This window comes from Salmo trutta, chromosome 2 (genome assembly GCF_901001165.1).
Source record: "Salmo trutta chromosome 2, fSalTru1.1, whole genome shotgun sequence".
NCBI classification, from domain to species: Eukaryota; Metazoa; Chordata; class Actinopteri; order Salmoniformes; family Salmonidae; genus Salmo; species Salmo trutta.
In genome coordinates, this window is record NC_042958.1 from 9,640,146 (window position 1) to 9,657,024 (window position 16,879).

General features: G+C 47.9%; 1 protein-coding gene across 6 annotated transcripts in view; it reads left to right on the forward strand.

Moving 5' to 3' along the window:
• LOC115150117 (receptor-type tyrosine-protein phosphatase mu) overlaps positions 1-16,879 on the forward strand; it is a 303,522-nt gene that overhangs the window by 170,515 nt on the left and 116,128 nt on the right. For all 6 annotated transcript variants that reach the window (XM_029693071.1, XM_029693087.1, XM_029693079.1 and 3 more), the window contains one exon: positions 15,292-15,568. In XM_029693071.1, the coding sequence (XP_029548931.1) occupies positions 15,292-15,568 (277 nt within the window). The remainder of the gene's footprint in view (positions 1-15,291; positions 15,569-16,879) is intronic.

The following is a 16,879-nucleotide window of genomic DNA, read 5'->3' on the forward strand; positions in this document are numbered from 1 at the left end:
GGGCCAAACGCCCGCAAGATATCCACGAAAGGTTGGACACTGGAATTCACGCGCCATCAAACATGATCCTTAAATTCAGTATCCTTTAATTTGACAATAGTGTCACCTATGACAGGTGTGACATAACCCCCCCCCCCCCCCAAATATCACTATGGTAAGATTAACACCAAAAATACAAAACTGTCAGTCCTCATCCAATCCCATGCAGGTACACCTTTTCTCCCCGACGACTGTCATTCTGTCACGTTGGCTCATCATTGTCATTTTAATTACAGTTAACGCCTCTTAATGACATCACAGGATTCGCTAATTAGCGCATTTAGGCAATTTTTTGTTGTTGACTGGTAGGGAGTCGCTAACAGATAAGAGAGGATTTGGCGACTAAAATGTCCTCTGGTTTGTATAACTCCCTCTAATCCTAGCACATTTCCTGGCTCACCAGGAAATGAAATAAAATAGGCTGTACATTGGTGCGATATATGATTATAATACATATTATAATATGGAGGGGGTGGGAAGACACAAGAATATGGAGGGGGTGGGGAAGAAATGTCAATACGGAGGGGTTGGGTGGGGAAGACATACGTCAATACGGAGGGGTTGGGTGGGGAAGACACGTCAATACGAAGGGGTTGGGTGGGGAAGACACGTCAATACGGAGGGGTTGGGTGGGGAAGACACGTCAATACGGAGGGGTTGGGAAGACACGTCAATACGGAGGGGTTGGGTGGGGAAGACACGTCAATACGGAGGGGTTGGGTGGGGAAGACACGTCAATACGGAGGGGTTGGGTGGGGAAGACACGTCAATACGGAGGGGTTGGGTGGGGAAGACACGTCAATACGGAGGGGTTGGGTGGGGAAGACACGTCAATACGGAGGGGTTGGGTGGGGAAGACACGTCAATACGGAGGGGTTGGGTGGGGAAGACATACGTCAATACGGAGGGGTTGGGTGGGGAAGACACGTCAATACGGAGGGGTTGGGTGGGGAAGACACGTCAATACGAAGGGGTTGGGTGGGGAAGACACGTCAATACGGAGGGGTTGGGTGGGGAAGACACGTCAATACGGAGGGGTTGGGTGGGGAAGACACGTCAATACGGAGGGGTTGGGTGGGGAAGACACGTCAATACGGAGGGGTTGGGTGGGGAAGACATACGTCAATACGGAGGGGTTGGGTGGGGAAGACATACGTCAATACGGAGGGGTTGGGTGGGGAAGACACGTCAATACGGAGGGGTTGGGTGGGGAAGACACGTCAATACGGAGGGGTTGGGTGGGGAAGACACGTCAATACGGAGGGGTTGGGTGGGGAAGACACGTCAATAAGGAGGGGTTGGGTGGGGAAGACACGTCAATAAGGAGGGGTTGGGAAGACACGTCAATACGGAGGGGTTGGGTGGGGAAGACACGTCAATACGGAGGGGTTGGGTGGGGAAGACACGTCAATAAGGAGGGGTTGGGTGGGGAAGACACGTCAATACGGAGGGGTTGGGAAGACACGTCAATACGGAGGGGTTGGGAAGACACGTCAATACGGAGGGGTTAGGAAACGTCAATACGGAGGGGTTAGGAAACGCCAATACGGAGGGGTTAGGAAACGCCAATGTGGAGGGGGTGGAAAGAAACTAAGGAATTAAAGTCAAAAGGAGGATGAAAAGCAGAGCATTTGAAGGAGTCTCCTCTTTTCCTCTCAGCATATTATGACAGGATGACAGCGGAATGCAACGCTGTAGGTTCCATTACAGAGAGGGAGACGGCACGTGTCACTGTAGACTTTCAGACTGTCATACCTGGACTCTTTTGTGCTCCACAATAAGTGGCTGAAGAGAATCCTCGGTTGCTACAGCTTGTAGAGAACACATTCAATTAATGAGCTTCAGATCCATTCTGAATGCGTTATCATATGCCACCGTTCTTCTTTGGAGGTATGCTGCATCTATTTTTAGTACTTTGTTTTAACATGATGTGAGGCGGTAGCGTTGGAATTGATGTGGTTCATTACACAATATACTGTGGAAGAACACGACTGCTTGCTCGCCATTATGTCCTCCTCGGCGACGGGATTTAGCCAGCCAGATTTGAATGTGTATTACCAGATGTTTTGCCTTGATACATTTCACAAAGAATGCAACCCATCCAACTGATTGGATACGTTTGGTAAAAGCACTTGAATGACAATGCGTCGGGACGCATACAAAAACACATCCTCTGCATTAACTTAACAACCAAATTAAAGAAGGCTGGGCTATATTTGTCAGGCTTTGTCCTGAAAAACACACACACACGTCATGTCGCATTTTGGTGCGTAACGCCTTGTGAGGGACTGCATCATTGACAGGCTGGTGTTTGAAGGGCCGTCTGTCTGGCAGCGTTACATACGCGTGGCGCTACAATAGCAGCCTAAGCAGGGGCAAGCTGCTTCTTTAAATGGATTACTGTCAGTCACGTTAGCACCCGCGCTAATGTGTCAAATCTGCTGCACCAGGGCGAGAACACACCACCCTACACACACAATCACACGCTCCTCATTCCTCCTCCTCACCTCCTGTGCCAAGGAAAGCATTTACCCAGTGCTGTAGAGAAAGATGACTTGTGGCCTCCTAAACCCAGCGTTGCCCCAGCCACAGAGTCAAAGCACTTTCTTTCTGTCAACTGTTTCACTGAGGACAGAGCCATCAACACTCCAGAAAAGAGATGACTGAGTGAGAGCCACTCTCCTCTATTTCTGGCCCAGATCCCTTGTTTCTCTCCTGGAATGTTCAGCTCTATCCACTCCCCAGGGGAGGTGTCACATTACTGCTTCTCCTTCAGCTCTATCCACTCCCCAGGGAGATGTCACATTACTGCTCTCCTTCAGCTCTATCCACCCCCCAGGGGAGGTGTCACATTACTGCTTCTCCTCCAGCTCTATCCGTCCCCCAGAGGAGGTGTCACATTACTGCTTCACCTCTCTTAGGAGAGTAACCCCTTTTTAAATTAATTCACAGAGGAAGCGTTTTGTGTGGTGCAGTGTTGTGACAAAGGTTTCCTGCGCTCGTCGTATTTCCAGTGTACGCGGACAGGAAAAGCGATGATGAGCCTCCTCAGCAAGATACCCAGAAATATAAGTGAAATTGAATCTGTGCCGCTTGGCCTCATTTGTGTAGGCCTGCTCCTACTTTATGGCAGAGGGAATGTTTTTTTATTTTATTATTTCACCTTTATTTAACCAGGTAGGCCAGTTGAGAACAAGTTCTCATTTACAACTGCGACCTGACCAAGATAAAGCGAAGCAGTGCGACACAAACAACAACACAGTTACACATGGAATAAACAAGCGTACAGTTAATAACACAATAGGGAAAAAAATAAAGTCTATATATAGTGTGTGCAAATGGCGTGAGGAGGTAAGGCAATAAATAGGTCATAGTAGCGAAGTAATTACAATTTAGCAAATTAACACTGGAGTGATAGATCAGCCGATGATGTGCAAATAGAAATACTGGTGTGCAAAAGAGCAGAAATGTAAATAAAAACAATATGGGAATGAGGTAGGTTGATTGGGTGGGCTATTTACAGATGGGCTATGTACAGCTGCAGCGATCGGTTAGCTGCTCAGATAGCTGGCGTTTAAAGTTAGTGAGGGAAATATAAGTCTCCAACTTCAGCTTCGTTCTAGTCATTGGCAGCAGAGAACTGGAAGGAAAGGTGGCCAAATAAGGTGTTGGCTTTGGTGATGACCAGTGAGATATACATGCTGGAGCGCGTGCTACGGGTGGGTGTTGTTGTCGTGACCAGTGAGCTGAGATAAGACAGAGTTTTACCTAGCATAGACTTATAGATGACCTGGAGCCAGTGGGTCTGGCAACCAACATGTAGCAAGGGCCAGCTGACTAGAGTATACAGGTCGCAGTGGTGGGTGGTATAAGGGGCTTTGGTGACAAAACGGATGGCACTGTGATAGACTGCATCCAGTTTGCTGAGTAGAGTGTTGGAAGTCGAGGATCGGTAGGATAGTCAGTTTTACGAGGGTATGTTTGGTGGCGTGAGTGAAGGAGGCTTTGTTGCGAAATAGGAAGACAATTCTAGATTTAATTTTGGATTGGAGATGTTTAATATGAGTCTGGAAGTTGAGTTTACAGTCTAGCCAGACACCTAGGTATTTGTAGTTGTCCACATATTCTAAGTCAGAACCATCCAGAGTAGTGATGCTAGTCGGGCGGGCGGGTGCGGGCAGCGAACGGTTGAAAAGCATGCATTTGGATTTACTAGTTTTTAAGAGCAGTTGGAGGCCACAGATGGGGTGTTGTATGGCATTGGAGCTCATTTGGAGGTTAACACAGTGCCCAAAGAAGGGCCAGATGTATACAGAATGGTGTCGTCTGCGTTGAGGTGGATCAGGGAATCACCCGCAGCAAGAGTGACATCATTGATATATACAGAGAAAAGAGTCGGCCCGAGAATTGAACCCTGTGGTACCCCCATAGAGACTGCCATAGGTCCGGACAACAGGCCCTCCGATTTGACACACTGAACTCTGTCTGAGATGTAGTTGGTGAACCAGTCGAGGCAGTCATTTGAGAAACCAAGGCTGTTGAGTCTGCCGATAAGAATACGGTGATTGACAGAGTCGAAAGCAATTTATAACATTTTTGACATGCGTTTTTCTGGATTTTTTGTTGTTATTCTGTCTCTCACTGTTCAAATAAACCTACCATTAAAATTATAGACTGATAATTTCTTTGTCAGTGGGCAAACGTACAAAATCAGCAGGGGATCAAATTATTTTTTCCCTCACTGTATATCTGTTCTTAGTTCTACATTTTTTGAAAGGGGCATGCTTATTTTAAGATGGTGAGAAAAGCACTTTTAAAGAACGACCAGGCATCCTCGACTGACGGGATGAGGTCAATATCCTTCCAGGATACCCGGGCCAGATCGATTAGAAAGGCCTGCTCGCAGAAGTATTTTAGGGAGCGCTTGACAGTGATGAGGGGTGGTCGTTTGACTGCGGAACCATAGCGGATGCAGGCAATGAGGCAGTGATCGCTGAGATCCTGGTTGAAAACAGCAGAGGTGTATTTGGAGGGCAAGTTGGTCAGGATGATATCTATGAGGGTGCCCATGTTTACAGATTTAGGGCTCTACCTGTTAGGTTCCTTAATAATTTGTGTGAGATTGAGGGCATCTAGCTTAGATTGTAGGACTGCTGGGGTGTTAAGCATATCCCAGTTTAGATCACCTAACAGAACAAACTCTGTAGATAGATGGGGGGCAATCAATTCACATATTTTTATTTTTTATTTGACCTTTATTTAACTAGGCAAGTCAGTTAAGAACAAATTCTTATTTTCAATGACAGCCTAGGAACAGGGGCAGAACGACAGATTTGTACCTTGTCAGCTCGGGGATTCGATCTTGCAATCTTTCAGTTACTAGTCTAATGCTCTAACCACTAGGCTATGCTGCCGCCCCCCATATGGTGTCCAGGTCACAGCTGGGAGCTGAGGGAGGTCTATAACAAGCGGCAACAGTGAGAGACTTATTTCTGGAGAGATTCATTTTTAAAATTAGAAGCTTGAACTGTTTGGGCATAGACCTGGAAAGTATGACAGAACTTTGCAGGCGATCTCTGGAGTAGATTGCAACTCCTCCCCCTTTGGCAGTTCTATCTTGACGGAAAATGTTATAGTTGGGTATCTCCGAATTTTTGGTGGCCTTACTAAGCCAGGATTCAGATACGGCAAGGACATCAGGGTTGGCGGAGTGTGCTAAAGCAGTGAATAAAACAAACTTAGGGAGTATGCTTCTGATGTTAACATGCATGAAACCAAGGCTTTTTCGGTTACAGAAGTCAACAAATGAGAGTGCCTGGGGACACGCAGGGCCTGGGTTAACCTCCACATCACCCGAGGAACAGAGGAGGAGTAGGATGATGGTACGGCTAAAGGCTATCAAAACTGGTCGTCTAGTGCGTTGGTGACAGAATAAAAGGAGCAGATTTTTGGGCGTGGTAGAATAGATTAAGGGCATAATGTACAGACGGGTATGGTGGGGTGTGGGTACAGTGGAGGGAAGCCCAGGCACCGAATGATAAGAGAGGTTGCATCTCTGGACATGCTAGTTATGCTGGGTGAGGTCACCGCATGTGTGGGAGGTGGGACAAAGGAGGTATCTGAGGCATGTTGAGTGGGACTAGGGGCTCCGCAGTAAACTAAAACAATGATAACTATCCTAAACAACAGTGTACAAGGCATATGGACATTTGAGAGAGACAAAAAGCGAGGCATAAAGCAATCACAGGTGTTGATTGGGAGAGCTAGCTAAAACAACAACGGGTAAGACAACAGCTAATCCGGTAAGACAGCAGCTAATCAGCTTAAACAACAACAACAGGTAAAATGGCGATGAATGGGCAGAGAGGGTCGGTTAACTACACACAGGGCCTGAGTTCGAGGCTGGTGCTGACACATAAACAAAAAATAAACAAAATGGACTACCGTGATTAATGTACAGTCCAGCAGGCATCAGCTATGTAGCCAGGTGATCATAGGGTCCAGTGAACAGCAATAGATGAAACAGGGAAGCCGCGGGGTAGTCGTTACTACGCTAGCACGCGGGAGACATGGCGTTTAAAGTTAGCAGGCCGGGGTTAGTAGAAGCGTCTGCTCCGACGTCCGGCAAAGGCCGGTTGAGGGCAGAGCGGAGTTACGTCGGCGGACCAGTCGTGGTGGTACGGCGGGGCGCTGTGTCGACAAAGGGTCCGGGCCAGATGGCTAAAGAGGTATTGTAGTTGTAGTAATTTAGTTTGCTAGCCGGGAGATGTGCCTGGCTCGTGGCTAACTTGTGCTAGCTTCGGGGCAGGGGTATTAGCCACTCGGTAGCAGCGATGATTCGATGCAAAGGTCCAGAGCTTACGGCAAGGATCCGGTGGAGTTGTGGATTCTAGCCGTGTTGGGGTAGAGTCCGGGAGGCATCGGCTGTGTAGCCGAGTGATCACAGAGTAGGCCGGGAGGTGGGCCTGGCTCAGGGCTAGCTTCGGGGCTGGGCCACTCGGTGGCAACTAGCTAGCTGTGATGATCAGGAGTAATGGTCCAGGGTTTACGGCAGGAATCTGGCGTTGTAGTGGAGAAAACAGTCCAATACTGGCAGGCTGGCAAGTATTATCCAGGCTAAAAAAACGTCTGATGTCTGTGCAGAAGGTAAAGGCCGCTAGCAGTGGCTAACAATGACTAAATAGCTAATAGCTAATTAGCTGGTTAGCTCCTGATGGAGGTTCTGGCTATAAGGTCTAAAAAATTGCGGATCCGTGTCACATTGAGTGAGGCGGGTTACCGGAAGGTATATTTAATTTAAAAATGGAAAAACGATTGAAAATAAAATGAAATGTAAATAAAAAAGAGTACACGAGAGGACGACAAACCACGTCTGCACTGCTACGCCATCTTGGAAATAGGTGGATAAATAGGTGGATAAATAAGGGAGCAGGGAGATAGCTGGAGGCTACAGGGGGAGGAGTGCTGCTGATGCTGGCCTCAGGAGATGGGGCCATGCGGTTCATCTACCCCTAAATCAGTTAGAGTGGAGGGGGCAGCACTGGACCACTGCCTGAGGGGAGATGAAAGTTTAGGTTCATCAATATGATGGTGACATCACTTAGATTAGCAAATGACCACACCACACTAGTCACTTTCCTCTCTTCTTCTCACCTTTCCTTCCCTCATCATAGTTTTTCCCCTCCCCTTCTCTTTCCACATTAAAAATACATCTAGATAGGTCCCGGGTCACCTTTTGAGTCCATGCCAACGAGGAGGTTGTGTGTAATTGGTCTAGCGTCACGTTAGGACGCCACTCTGAAACGGAGCTAGCAGCACAAGGACCCCTAATTGGTGTCAGCTGAGGTTGCCCGACTGAAACAAGATCAAGAGTTTAGATTTTTTGTCTCTAATGCCTCTTTCTCTCTCATGCTCGCTCTCTCATGCTCGCTACTCTCTCATGCTCTCTCATAGCTTACCAGGTGCTTATGTAATGATTTCTTACCTCCCGTTTCTCTAAGTACACGGTCACATGTCTTTCCCTGATTTTATAATGACTCTGAGAATGTTCAGTCTCTTAGCTTTGCGATTGGTTCCGAACGGCTCCTGACTATGTAGTTGTTCTCCATATGTGTTAGTTCTTGGCTTACTCTGTCCTGAGTGGAATGGATGAGAGGTTGTTGACTGTGTCTCTAGGCCATGTGGAGGAGGTAGAGGAGGAAGAGGAGGGAAGGCACACCCTGTCTGGGGGTGAGTTACACCACCTCAGGGAGGAGACGATCCTCCTGACCTCTCCCCCAAACCTCCCTGACACTCCTGGACAAGTGAAGGCTAATTAGCCACTAAAGACCGTTTCCCAGCCCAAACTAATTTGAATTCCTCTCAAAGGTTTCGTTCTTTTCCCTGGGTAGCTACCGAGTGGACAGTTAACTCCACTTCTCCCTCTTTAAGTATCCTCATTGATTGTTGTGTATTGAATGTCGGAGAGTTAATTGAATGCTAAAAAGGACTATAACTACTATGGGATCTTTCCTAACTCCAAAGTAGGCTGTCTTTTTTGCTTAGTTTTCAGGTGGTGTCTCTGTAGTTTTGTAGCTCGTGGTAAAGCTAAGGCCAGAGGAGACTGAGGCAAAAACCAATATGAAACCCGCAGTGAGATCATGGAGACGCAGTTTTGCCATCAGCATTTTCCATCTCGCCTGAAGGAAAAATGATTATACTCATAACCTACCAACGCCTCATTTTAAATATGCAGCACTTCAATATGTATTTTTCACTATGATAAACCTGATGGTTATCCAATAAAGACTGGAGAAATAGAGGAGTTGCAGCCATTTTGTGCTGGAGTGATGCACATTTTTCTCGATTTTCTACCATTTATCTGGACATTTACCAGTACCCAGGGCACACCAGGAGAGAAAAATATTTAATTAAGTGGTATTGTTTTTCTCAAATTGATATCTAGACGTTGCAGGTAGCCTTGGAGCAGCCATTTGTGCTGAGTTGTCTATTATTCATTGAAGATGCATCGTTCTTCTTCTGTTCCAGCCCCCGAGCATCTGCTTTTCTCTCTACACTGGCTGTGCCCAGAAAGCAGATGCATTTTTCATCCCGGTAATTTGCAGAGAAAATATAAACTTTTGACCTGTTGTCTGGCGGTAAAAAGAATAGTGCTCTATCATAGTATTATCATAAATAGGTTCTTACTGCAAACAGTGTTTATCGGTTTATTCCCCTAGTTCCGTTCAGAGCTATAGAAAGAATTTCCCTAATCGGCATTAGAATACAAATTAGGTTTCACCTGCTATTTCTTAGCCTGTATTTTCTCCTGGAGGGATTAATTATTCCTATACTGTTAGCCTGGTTGAACAAGACTGAATCCTACTGTACACCCACTGTATAGCGTTCAATCTGGTTTAGCCAGGCTAGAATGTACTGTATCTCCACAGGGGAATCTGTTGGTTACACCTCTAATAGGTAAGAACAATGGGAGGCATCTGTCCCAGAGGCACAGTCACCTGGGATAGGGAGGGAGGGATTAATCACCGCAATGACAGCCTCTTAAAGTAATGGCTGGCCTTTAAGAAGGCCCTAAATCTAAGACTAATTGTTCTACTCACCTTTTCCTCCTCCTCCTCCTCTCCCACTCTCCCAACCAGCTTCTCCCCTCCTCCTCCTCTTCCACTCTCCCACCCAGCTCCTCCTCTCCTCCTCCTCTCCCACTCTCCCACCCAGCTCCTCCTCTCCTCCTCCTCTCCCACTCTCCCAACCAGCTCCTCCCCTCCTCCTCTTCCACTCTTCCACCCAGCTCCTCCTCTCCTCCTCCTCTCCCACTCTCCCACCCAGCTCCTCCTCTCCTCCTCCTCTCCCACCCAGCTCCTCCTCTCCTCCTCCTCGCCTCCTCCTCTCCCACCCAGCTCCTCCTCTCTTCCTCCTCTCCCACCCAGCTCCTCCCCTCCTCCTCCTCTTCCACCCAGCTCCTCCCCTCCTCCTCCTCCTCTCCCAACCAGCTCCTCGCCTCCTCCTCATCTCCCACTCTCCCACCCAGCTTCTCCTCCTCCTCTCCCACTCTCCCACCCAGCTCCTCCTCTCCTCCTCCTCTCCCACTCTCCCACCCAGCTCCTCCCACTCTCCCAACCAGCTCCTTCCCTCCTCCTCCTCCTCTCCTAACCAGCTCCTCCTCTCCTCCTCTCCCAACCAGCTCCTCCCCTCCTCCTCCTCCTCTCCCACTCTCCCAACCAGCTCCTCCTCTCCTCCTCCTCTCCCACTCTCCCAACCAGCTCCTCCTCTCCTCCTCCTCTCCCACTCTCCCACCCAGCTCCTCCTCTCCTCCTCCTCTCCCACTCTTCCACCCAGCTCCTCCTCTCCCACTCTCCCAACCAGCTCTTCTCCAGCTCCTCCTCTCCCACTCTCCCAACCAGCTCCTCTCCTCCTCCTCCTCTCCCACTCTCCCAACCAGCTCCTCCCCTCCTCCTCCTCCTCTCCCACTCTCATAACCAGCTCCTCCTCTCCTCCTCCTCTCCCACTCTCCCACTCTCCCACCCAGCTCCTCCCACTCTCCCAACCAGCTCCTTCCCTCCTCCTCCTCCTCTCCCAACCAGCTCCTCCTCTCCTCCTCCTCCTCTCCCAACCAGCTCCTCCCCTCCTCCTCCTCTCCCAACCAGCTCCTCCCCTCCTCCTCTCCCACTCTCCCAACCAGCTCCTCCTCTCCTCCTCCTCTCCCACTCTCCCAACCAGCTCCTCCTCCCCTCCTCCTCTCCCACGCTCCCAACCAGCTCTTCCTCTCCTCCTCCTCTCCCACTCTCCCACCCAGCTCCTCCTCTCCTCTTCCTCTCCCACTCTTCCACCCAGCTCCTCCTCTCCCACTCTCCCAACCAGCTCCTCTCCTCCAGCTCCTCCTCTCCCACTCTCCCAACCAGCTCCTCTCCTCCTCCTCCTCTCCCAACCAGCTCCTCCCCTCCTCCTCCTCCTCTCCCACTCTCCCAACCAGCTCCTCTCCTCCTCCTCCTCTCCCACTCTCCCAACCAGCTCCTCCTCTCCCACTCTCCCAACCAGCTCCTCCTCTCCCACTCTCCCAACCAGCTCCTCTCCTCCAGCTCCTCCTCTCCCACTCTCCCACCCAGCTCCTCCTCTCCTCCTCCTCTCCCACTCTCCCAACCAGCTCCTCTCCTCCTCCTCATCTCCCACTCTTCCACCCAGCTCCTCCTCTCCCACTCTCCCACCCAGCTCCTCCTCTCCTCCTCCTCTCCCACTCTTCCACCCAGCTCCTCCTCTCCCACTCTCCCAACCAGCTCCTCCTCCTCCTCTCCCTCCTCTCCCACTCTTCCACCCAGCTCCTCCTCTCCCACTCTCCCAACCAGCTCCTCCCCTCCTCCTCCTCCTCTCCCACTCTCCCACCCAGCTCCTCCCACTCTCCCAACCAGCTCCTCCTCTCCTCCTCTCCCAACCAGCTCCTCTCCTCCTCCTCATCTCCCACTCTCCCACCCCCCCTCCTCAAGGTTTTGCTCCTCCTCTACTCTCTCTTCTTCTTTTCCCTCCCAGTGGCGGTTCTAGACCATTTCAACTGGGGGGGCCAAGCTGGGGCCAGTTGTACTGTTAGAGGGGCCAGTGAAAGGGTAGAAGGGAAGTTATTGATTATTATCTACCAGTGTGTCACGTCCTGACCATAGAAAGATGTTATTTTCTATGGTAGAGTAGGTCAGGGCGTGACGGGGGTTTTCTAGTTTAGTTGTTCTATGTTATGTTCTAGTTTTGTATTTCTATGTTGGGTTTTGTTTGTGAGTTAGTGTATGGTTCACCTCTGTGTCACGGTTTGTTGTTTTTGGTTCTTTAGTTTATGTGTATGTATTGCATAGTTTCACAGTTGAATAAAATATGTGGAACGATAATCACACTGCATTTTGGTCCGCTTCATCCTACGACAACCGTGACACAGTGAAAGGGTAGAAGTTAAGTTATTGATGCTGGGGAAGTTATTCTTGTCTGTAATGAGTTAAATGGCTGAAAGAGCACTGAGAGACTTGCGTGTTCACAGGGACCTGACCTGATATTTCCCAGCAGTTTATGACAGATCTAATCTCCAATGGATGTGTGGAGCTGGGGGGAAATTGAATTGGCAAATATTGAATAGGGCTGACAAACTGTATTATTTCTAAGACAAACATATTGTTTCTGGGTTTTACACTGGTGTGGGCGGTCTTGAATATTGATTATGATGAGTGGAGTCAGGAGCTTTGTGGGTTCCTGTTTGAAAGTTAATCTCTCATGGAGATTCTGCTCAGGTGAAGCAGATGGTTTACTTCTTGGAAAGGTTGTAGGTCAGTTGGATTTGTCTTACGTTGTCTTTGCACCTCACTCCCCTTGAGATCCACTTGGCTGTGCATGAGTAAAGGTGTACGAATGCTTCCCTGTCTAAACAGTTCGGAAGAGTTTGTGCATATATTATGATTACATTTTGATGTTTTTGTTCATTTTGGACTTCGGTAAGACATTTTTGGGTTGTTCCGGGAGACAATATTTTTTTCTTGATGCAAGCCCAAGTCTACACCCCTTCGTTGGTGATTGGTCTACAGTAGGGATTCTTCAGTAAAGTCTTTGTCATTCAATGAGAGACAACTTGTTTTCATGCTAATTTTTTCATTATGAAATACTGCTCAAAACATCTTGGTTAGATGTAAAATTGCGTGACTAAGATCTCATTGGCAAAAACAACTCAAACTGTCATTGATTTTGCCATCTTCGATTAATTCTGACTGTTTGGAGGTAGTGAATACTGGCTACGGCGTCTAAAAAAAGGACAAACTGTACTATTGCTGCTTTGTTTCGTTTTTCAAACAAATGTCTTTTAAGGAAGTATGTGAGCACACTCGTCCAACTTCGGCTAGACGCCAGCTGAACTGAAGCATGCTGACACCTTAACACTCACAACAAACGGCCTTAAATGTAGGTTTCAGTTTTTGAAAGGCCTTAAAGTGGCAAAACTGTTCAAAAATACAGCAGATGCTCTCCTGTACACTAGAGCAACCAAGTAAAACCCGGTTTCATTATGTAATATCATAAACCACATGGTTGATTATACAAAATTAGATGAGTTAAGATTGTTGATTTGGTTTTAATGATTGTTTTTGGCTGCTAGTTTCAGATATCCTGATTAGCCTTAAGATTTTGTGATTAAATTAGCAGTTGTTACATTAACCTTCTTGGGTTCATTTATACATAACAATCTCAACTGAATAAAGGATCATTTTGAGCTAATTACAGCAATTATGTCGTTCTAATGTGGGAATGTTACTGAGAGGACTTATCAAATCAGCAATATTCAAACTCATCTTGATATACATACCTGTCTTTCATAATGTTCAATAGTCGTCTTCAAAATTAATTTGCCTCAATGCAAACTCCCATATTGGTCTCTCTAGCTGTCTGTTTCTCTCTCTCTCTCTCTCTTTCTTTCTGTCTCTCTGTTCTCTCTCTGTTTCTCTCTCTCTCTCGGTCTCTCTCTCTCTTTCTGTCTCTCTGAACTCTCTCTCTCTCTCTGTTGGTCTCTCTCTCTGTCTCGCTCTCTCTCTCCCTCCCTCCTGCCATGCCACCCTGCCTGCCAATATTCCTATATATAGCATTGGACAAAAAGGCTATGGCTTTGGACTAGGATCCACTTAATCCCACTACCCAATCCCTATCCAGTTCCTGTTAATATTGCCTATTGCCTCTGCCGCTTCCCAAGGCTTTCTACCCAGGAATCCTGGTTCAGGGTTGGATGTTGGATGTTGATCTCTCTTCTTATAATACACTTAACTCTAAGCCTGACATGGAATAGGCGGCTAGCACGATAGTAGGAACCTTTTTCATGTCATTATTATTTGCGGCACACTTAAAGCGGCGCTCTAATCCCCAGCTGGTGTCAGGGATTCTGTCGCCTAATATCCTGGCAGAGAGCGAGAGAAGGAAAGAAAGAAAGGGAGAGGGAGGGACACAGAGAGTCGGGAATGCTTCTACAGTTCCCCCTTTTTTTATTTCCTGCCATTTAAATCCCTCCACATAGATGAGATATTACTCACCTGACTGCTATCGCTATGACGTCTGTAAATGAGATGGTGCTCTACTTCTCGGGGCGGCAGGCTACGAGGCTGCAGGCTTTCATGACTTTATTAAAGCTGTCTGTTTCAGTCAGAGAGCGAGGAAAGGGTTGACTTGACACCCTGGTCAATACTAAATTGTCACCACCTCAGCCAGCATCCAGTGCGATAGTCTCTCTCATCCAATTGCTATCAGATTAGCAAGTCTACATGCTTATTTATACGGGTAATTAATTCACTGCTCTCCGCTTTAGTGGAGTAGGAGTTTTGCTTATGTACAGTATAATATCCTCAAAGTTCTACAGCTGCACCATCGAGAGCATTTTGACTGGTTGCATCACCGCTTGATATGACATCTTCTTGGCATCTAACCGGAAAGCGCAACAGAGGGTAGTGCGTACGGCCCAGTACATCACTGGGGCCAAGCTTCCTGCCATTCAGGACCTATATACCAGGCGGTGTCAAAGGCCCTAAAAATTGTCAGACTCTAGCCACCCAAGTCATAGACTGTTCTCTCTGCTACCGCACGGCAAGCGGTACTGATGCACACACGCTGACGATTGTATGTTTTTAAAATAAAGGGTAGACTGCATGACTTGAGATTGCTGGTAGCTTGACAAGTATATTCTGTCAAGATACACAAATTGTAACGCATCAGACATGCTTTCTGAAGAATTAGTGAAAATGTGAATCGGTCATTGGCAGTTAGTATTTCCTATGTTTCTCCGTCTAGCTCATTCATTTACAATGATGGATTAAAACGCAACCCTAGGAAAATTGAATATGCTGTGATTTATTAGATCCTTTCACATTTTAATTGATACGTTTTGAACGATCAAAAGAAAACTCTTGGCACAGTTCTCCTTAGATGAACAAATGTTAACATCTCTCTCTGAATCAGAGAGGAGGGCTGACTTAATCAACATCCACGTCTTCGGCGCCTGGGGAACAGTGGGTTAACTGCCTTGATCAGGAGCAGAACGACAGCTTGGGGATTCGATCCAGCAACCTTTCGGTTACTGGCCCAACGCTCTAACCACTAGGCTACCTGCCGCCCCATTAGACTCCCGTTACACATTTCAAGTCCTATTATGATCCACTGACTCATGCTTCTTTCCAGCAAGCAGAGGAAGATGCAGCAGAAATATTACAGAATAAATGTGATTGAATGATTGATAGGTCTCCTGTCTCCCTGCAGTAAGTACCAGGTGGTGGTGGTGGAGGAAGAGCGCCCGCGGCGGGCGCGGAGGGCGGTAGAGATCCTGCGCTGCTACCCGGTGCCCATCCACTTCCAGAACACCACCGTGCTCAACTCCCAGTACTACTTCACAGCTGAGCTGCCCATGGGTGACATCAAGACCCCCGTACCCTTCTGCATCGGAGACAACCGCACCTACAACGGCTACTGGAACGCCCCCCTCCTCCCCCACAAGAGCTACAGCGTCTACTACCAAGCCGTCAGCACGGCCAATGGGGTGAGTGAGCAGGGGGATGTTGGGGTGGGGATTGGCCGCCGGGACGGCCAATCCCCACACCCAATATAGGTGTGGGGATTGAATGTGATTCACACCCAATATAGGAGATTGAATGTGAAACTGATTGGAAACTTTTTACTGTGTCATGTTTTCTATGTGTTTACAAAAGGACATTTTGAAGTAATTTCCTCATATTGTTAATATCCTATAATGTACCACTTACTCCAAATGATCTTCATTGTTTACAGGAAATGACCCCTTATTTAAAAGGATATTCCCGTTCATGTGGCGTTATGGATTGGTATTTGTGAGAGGGTTCTTTCTATGTCGTCTTCCTATTGGCCCAACCCTCACTGCCAGTGTTAACATGCTACAGTCCAACCCATCTTACCTCTCATTTGCTATCTCCTACCAACTCTGACACCCAAGACTTCCGTAGTGAAAACAGACAGTACAGCCTCAATCTCAACAATCAGCTACAGTCTATCTCATCACTGAGTTGAATCACTTCCCTGTTCACAGGGAACAGAGAGCAAAGCAAACTGGATGCAGAAAATTGTGATAAATGAGGAGCCACAACAAGACTCTCCTTCAGGGCCTAATTGACAACCATTCCAGCGTCCGAATGGTCAATAACCCAGTATTACAACCCCATTAACCCTCTTCTCCTAACCACTCTAATGTACTGTCAGTGGGAGTACAGGCCAGCACACCAAGAGGCAAAACACCACTTATCAATGTCCTGCTGCTCAGATTGTATATAAGTTAAGTCCACCCATTCACAAATGCATTATTAACACATTGTCTTAATTTATGTTTTTTAAGCACCTCCCCCTCTTTTAAAATGCCAATAAATTAGCCCTAATGAAAAGCCCATTCTCCTCTCCTCTGCTGTCCTCCTCTCCTCTGCTGTCCTCCTCTCCTCTGCTGTCCTCCTCTCCTCTGCTGTCCTCCTCTCTTCTGCTCTCAAGCTCAGGCCATTAGATAATTAATTGCATCTAATTGGAGAGAGACTCAGGGGGGGCTAGAGTCGAGGGAGGTGGAGAGGGGGTTGAGATTAGGCTTGTCTCGTCTCAGTTCTCTGGTCTCTCCTGGTGTTACCCCTCTAATGGAGGTCTGGGAGAGGAGAGGAGTAGGGTGTTTTCCTCCCCTCCTACTGCCAGTAGGGTGCTGTGGGGACAGTAGGCCAGAGCCTAGTGGTACAGCTGTGTTGTAGTGTATTTTGAGACAGTTTTCCCTCAAAGAAGATCAGTGTGCCCTCAACTAAGATCTCTCTTCTGAGAAGAAGAGGGGAGAAAGGGGGAGATTTCT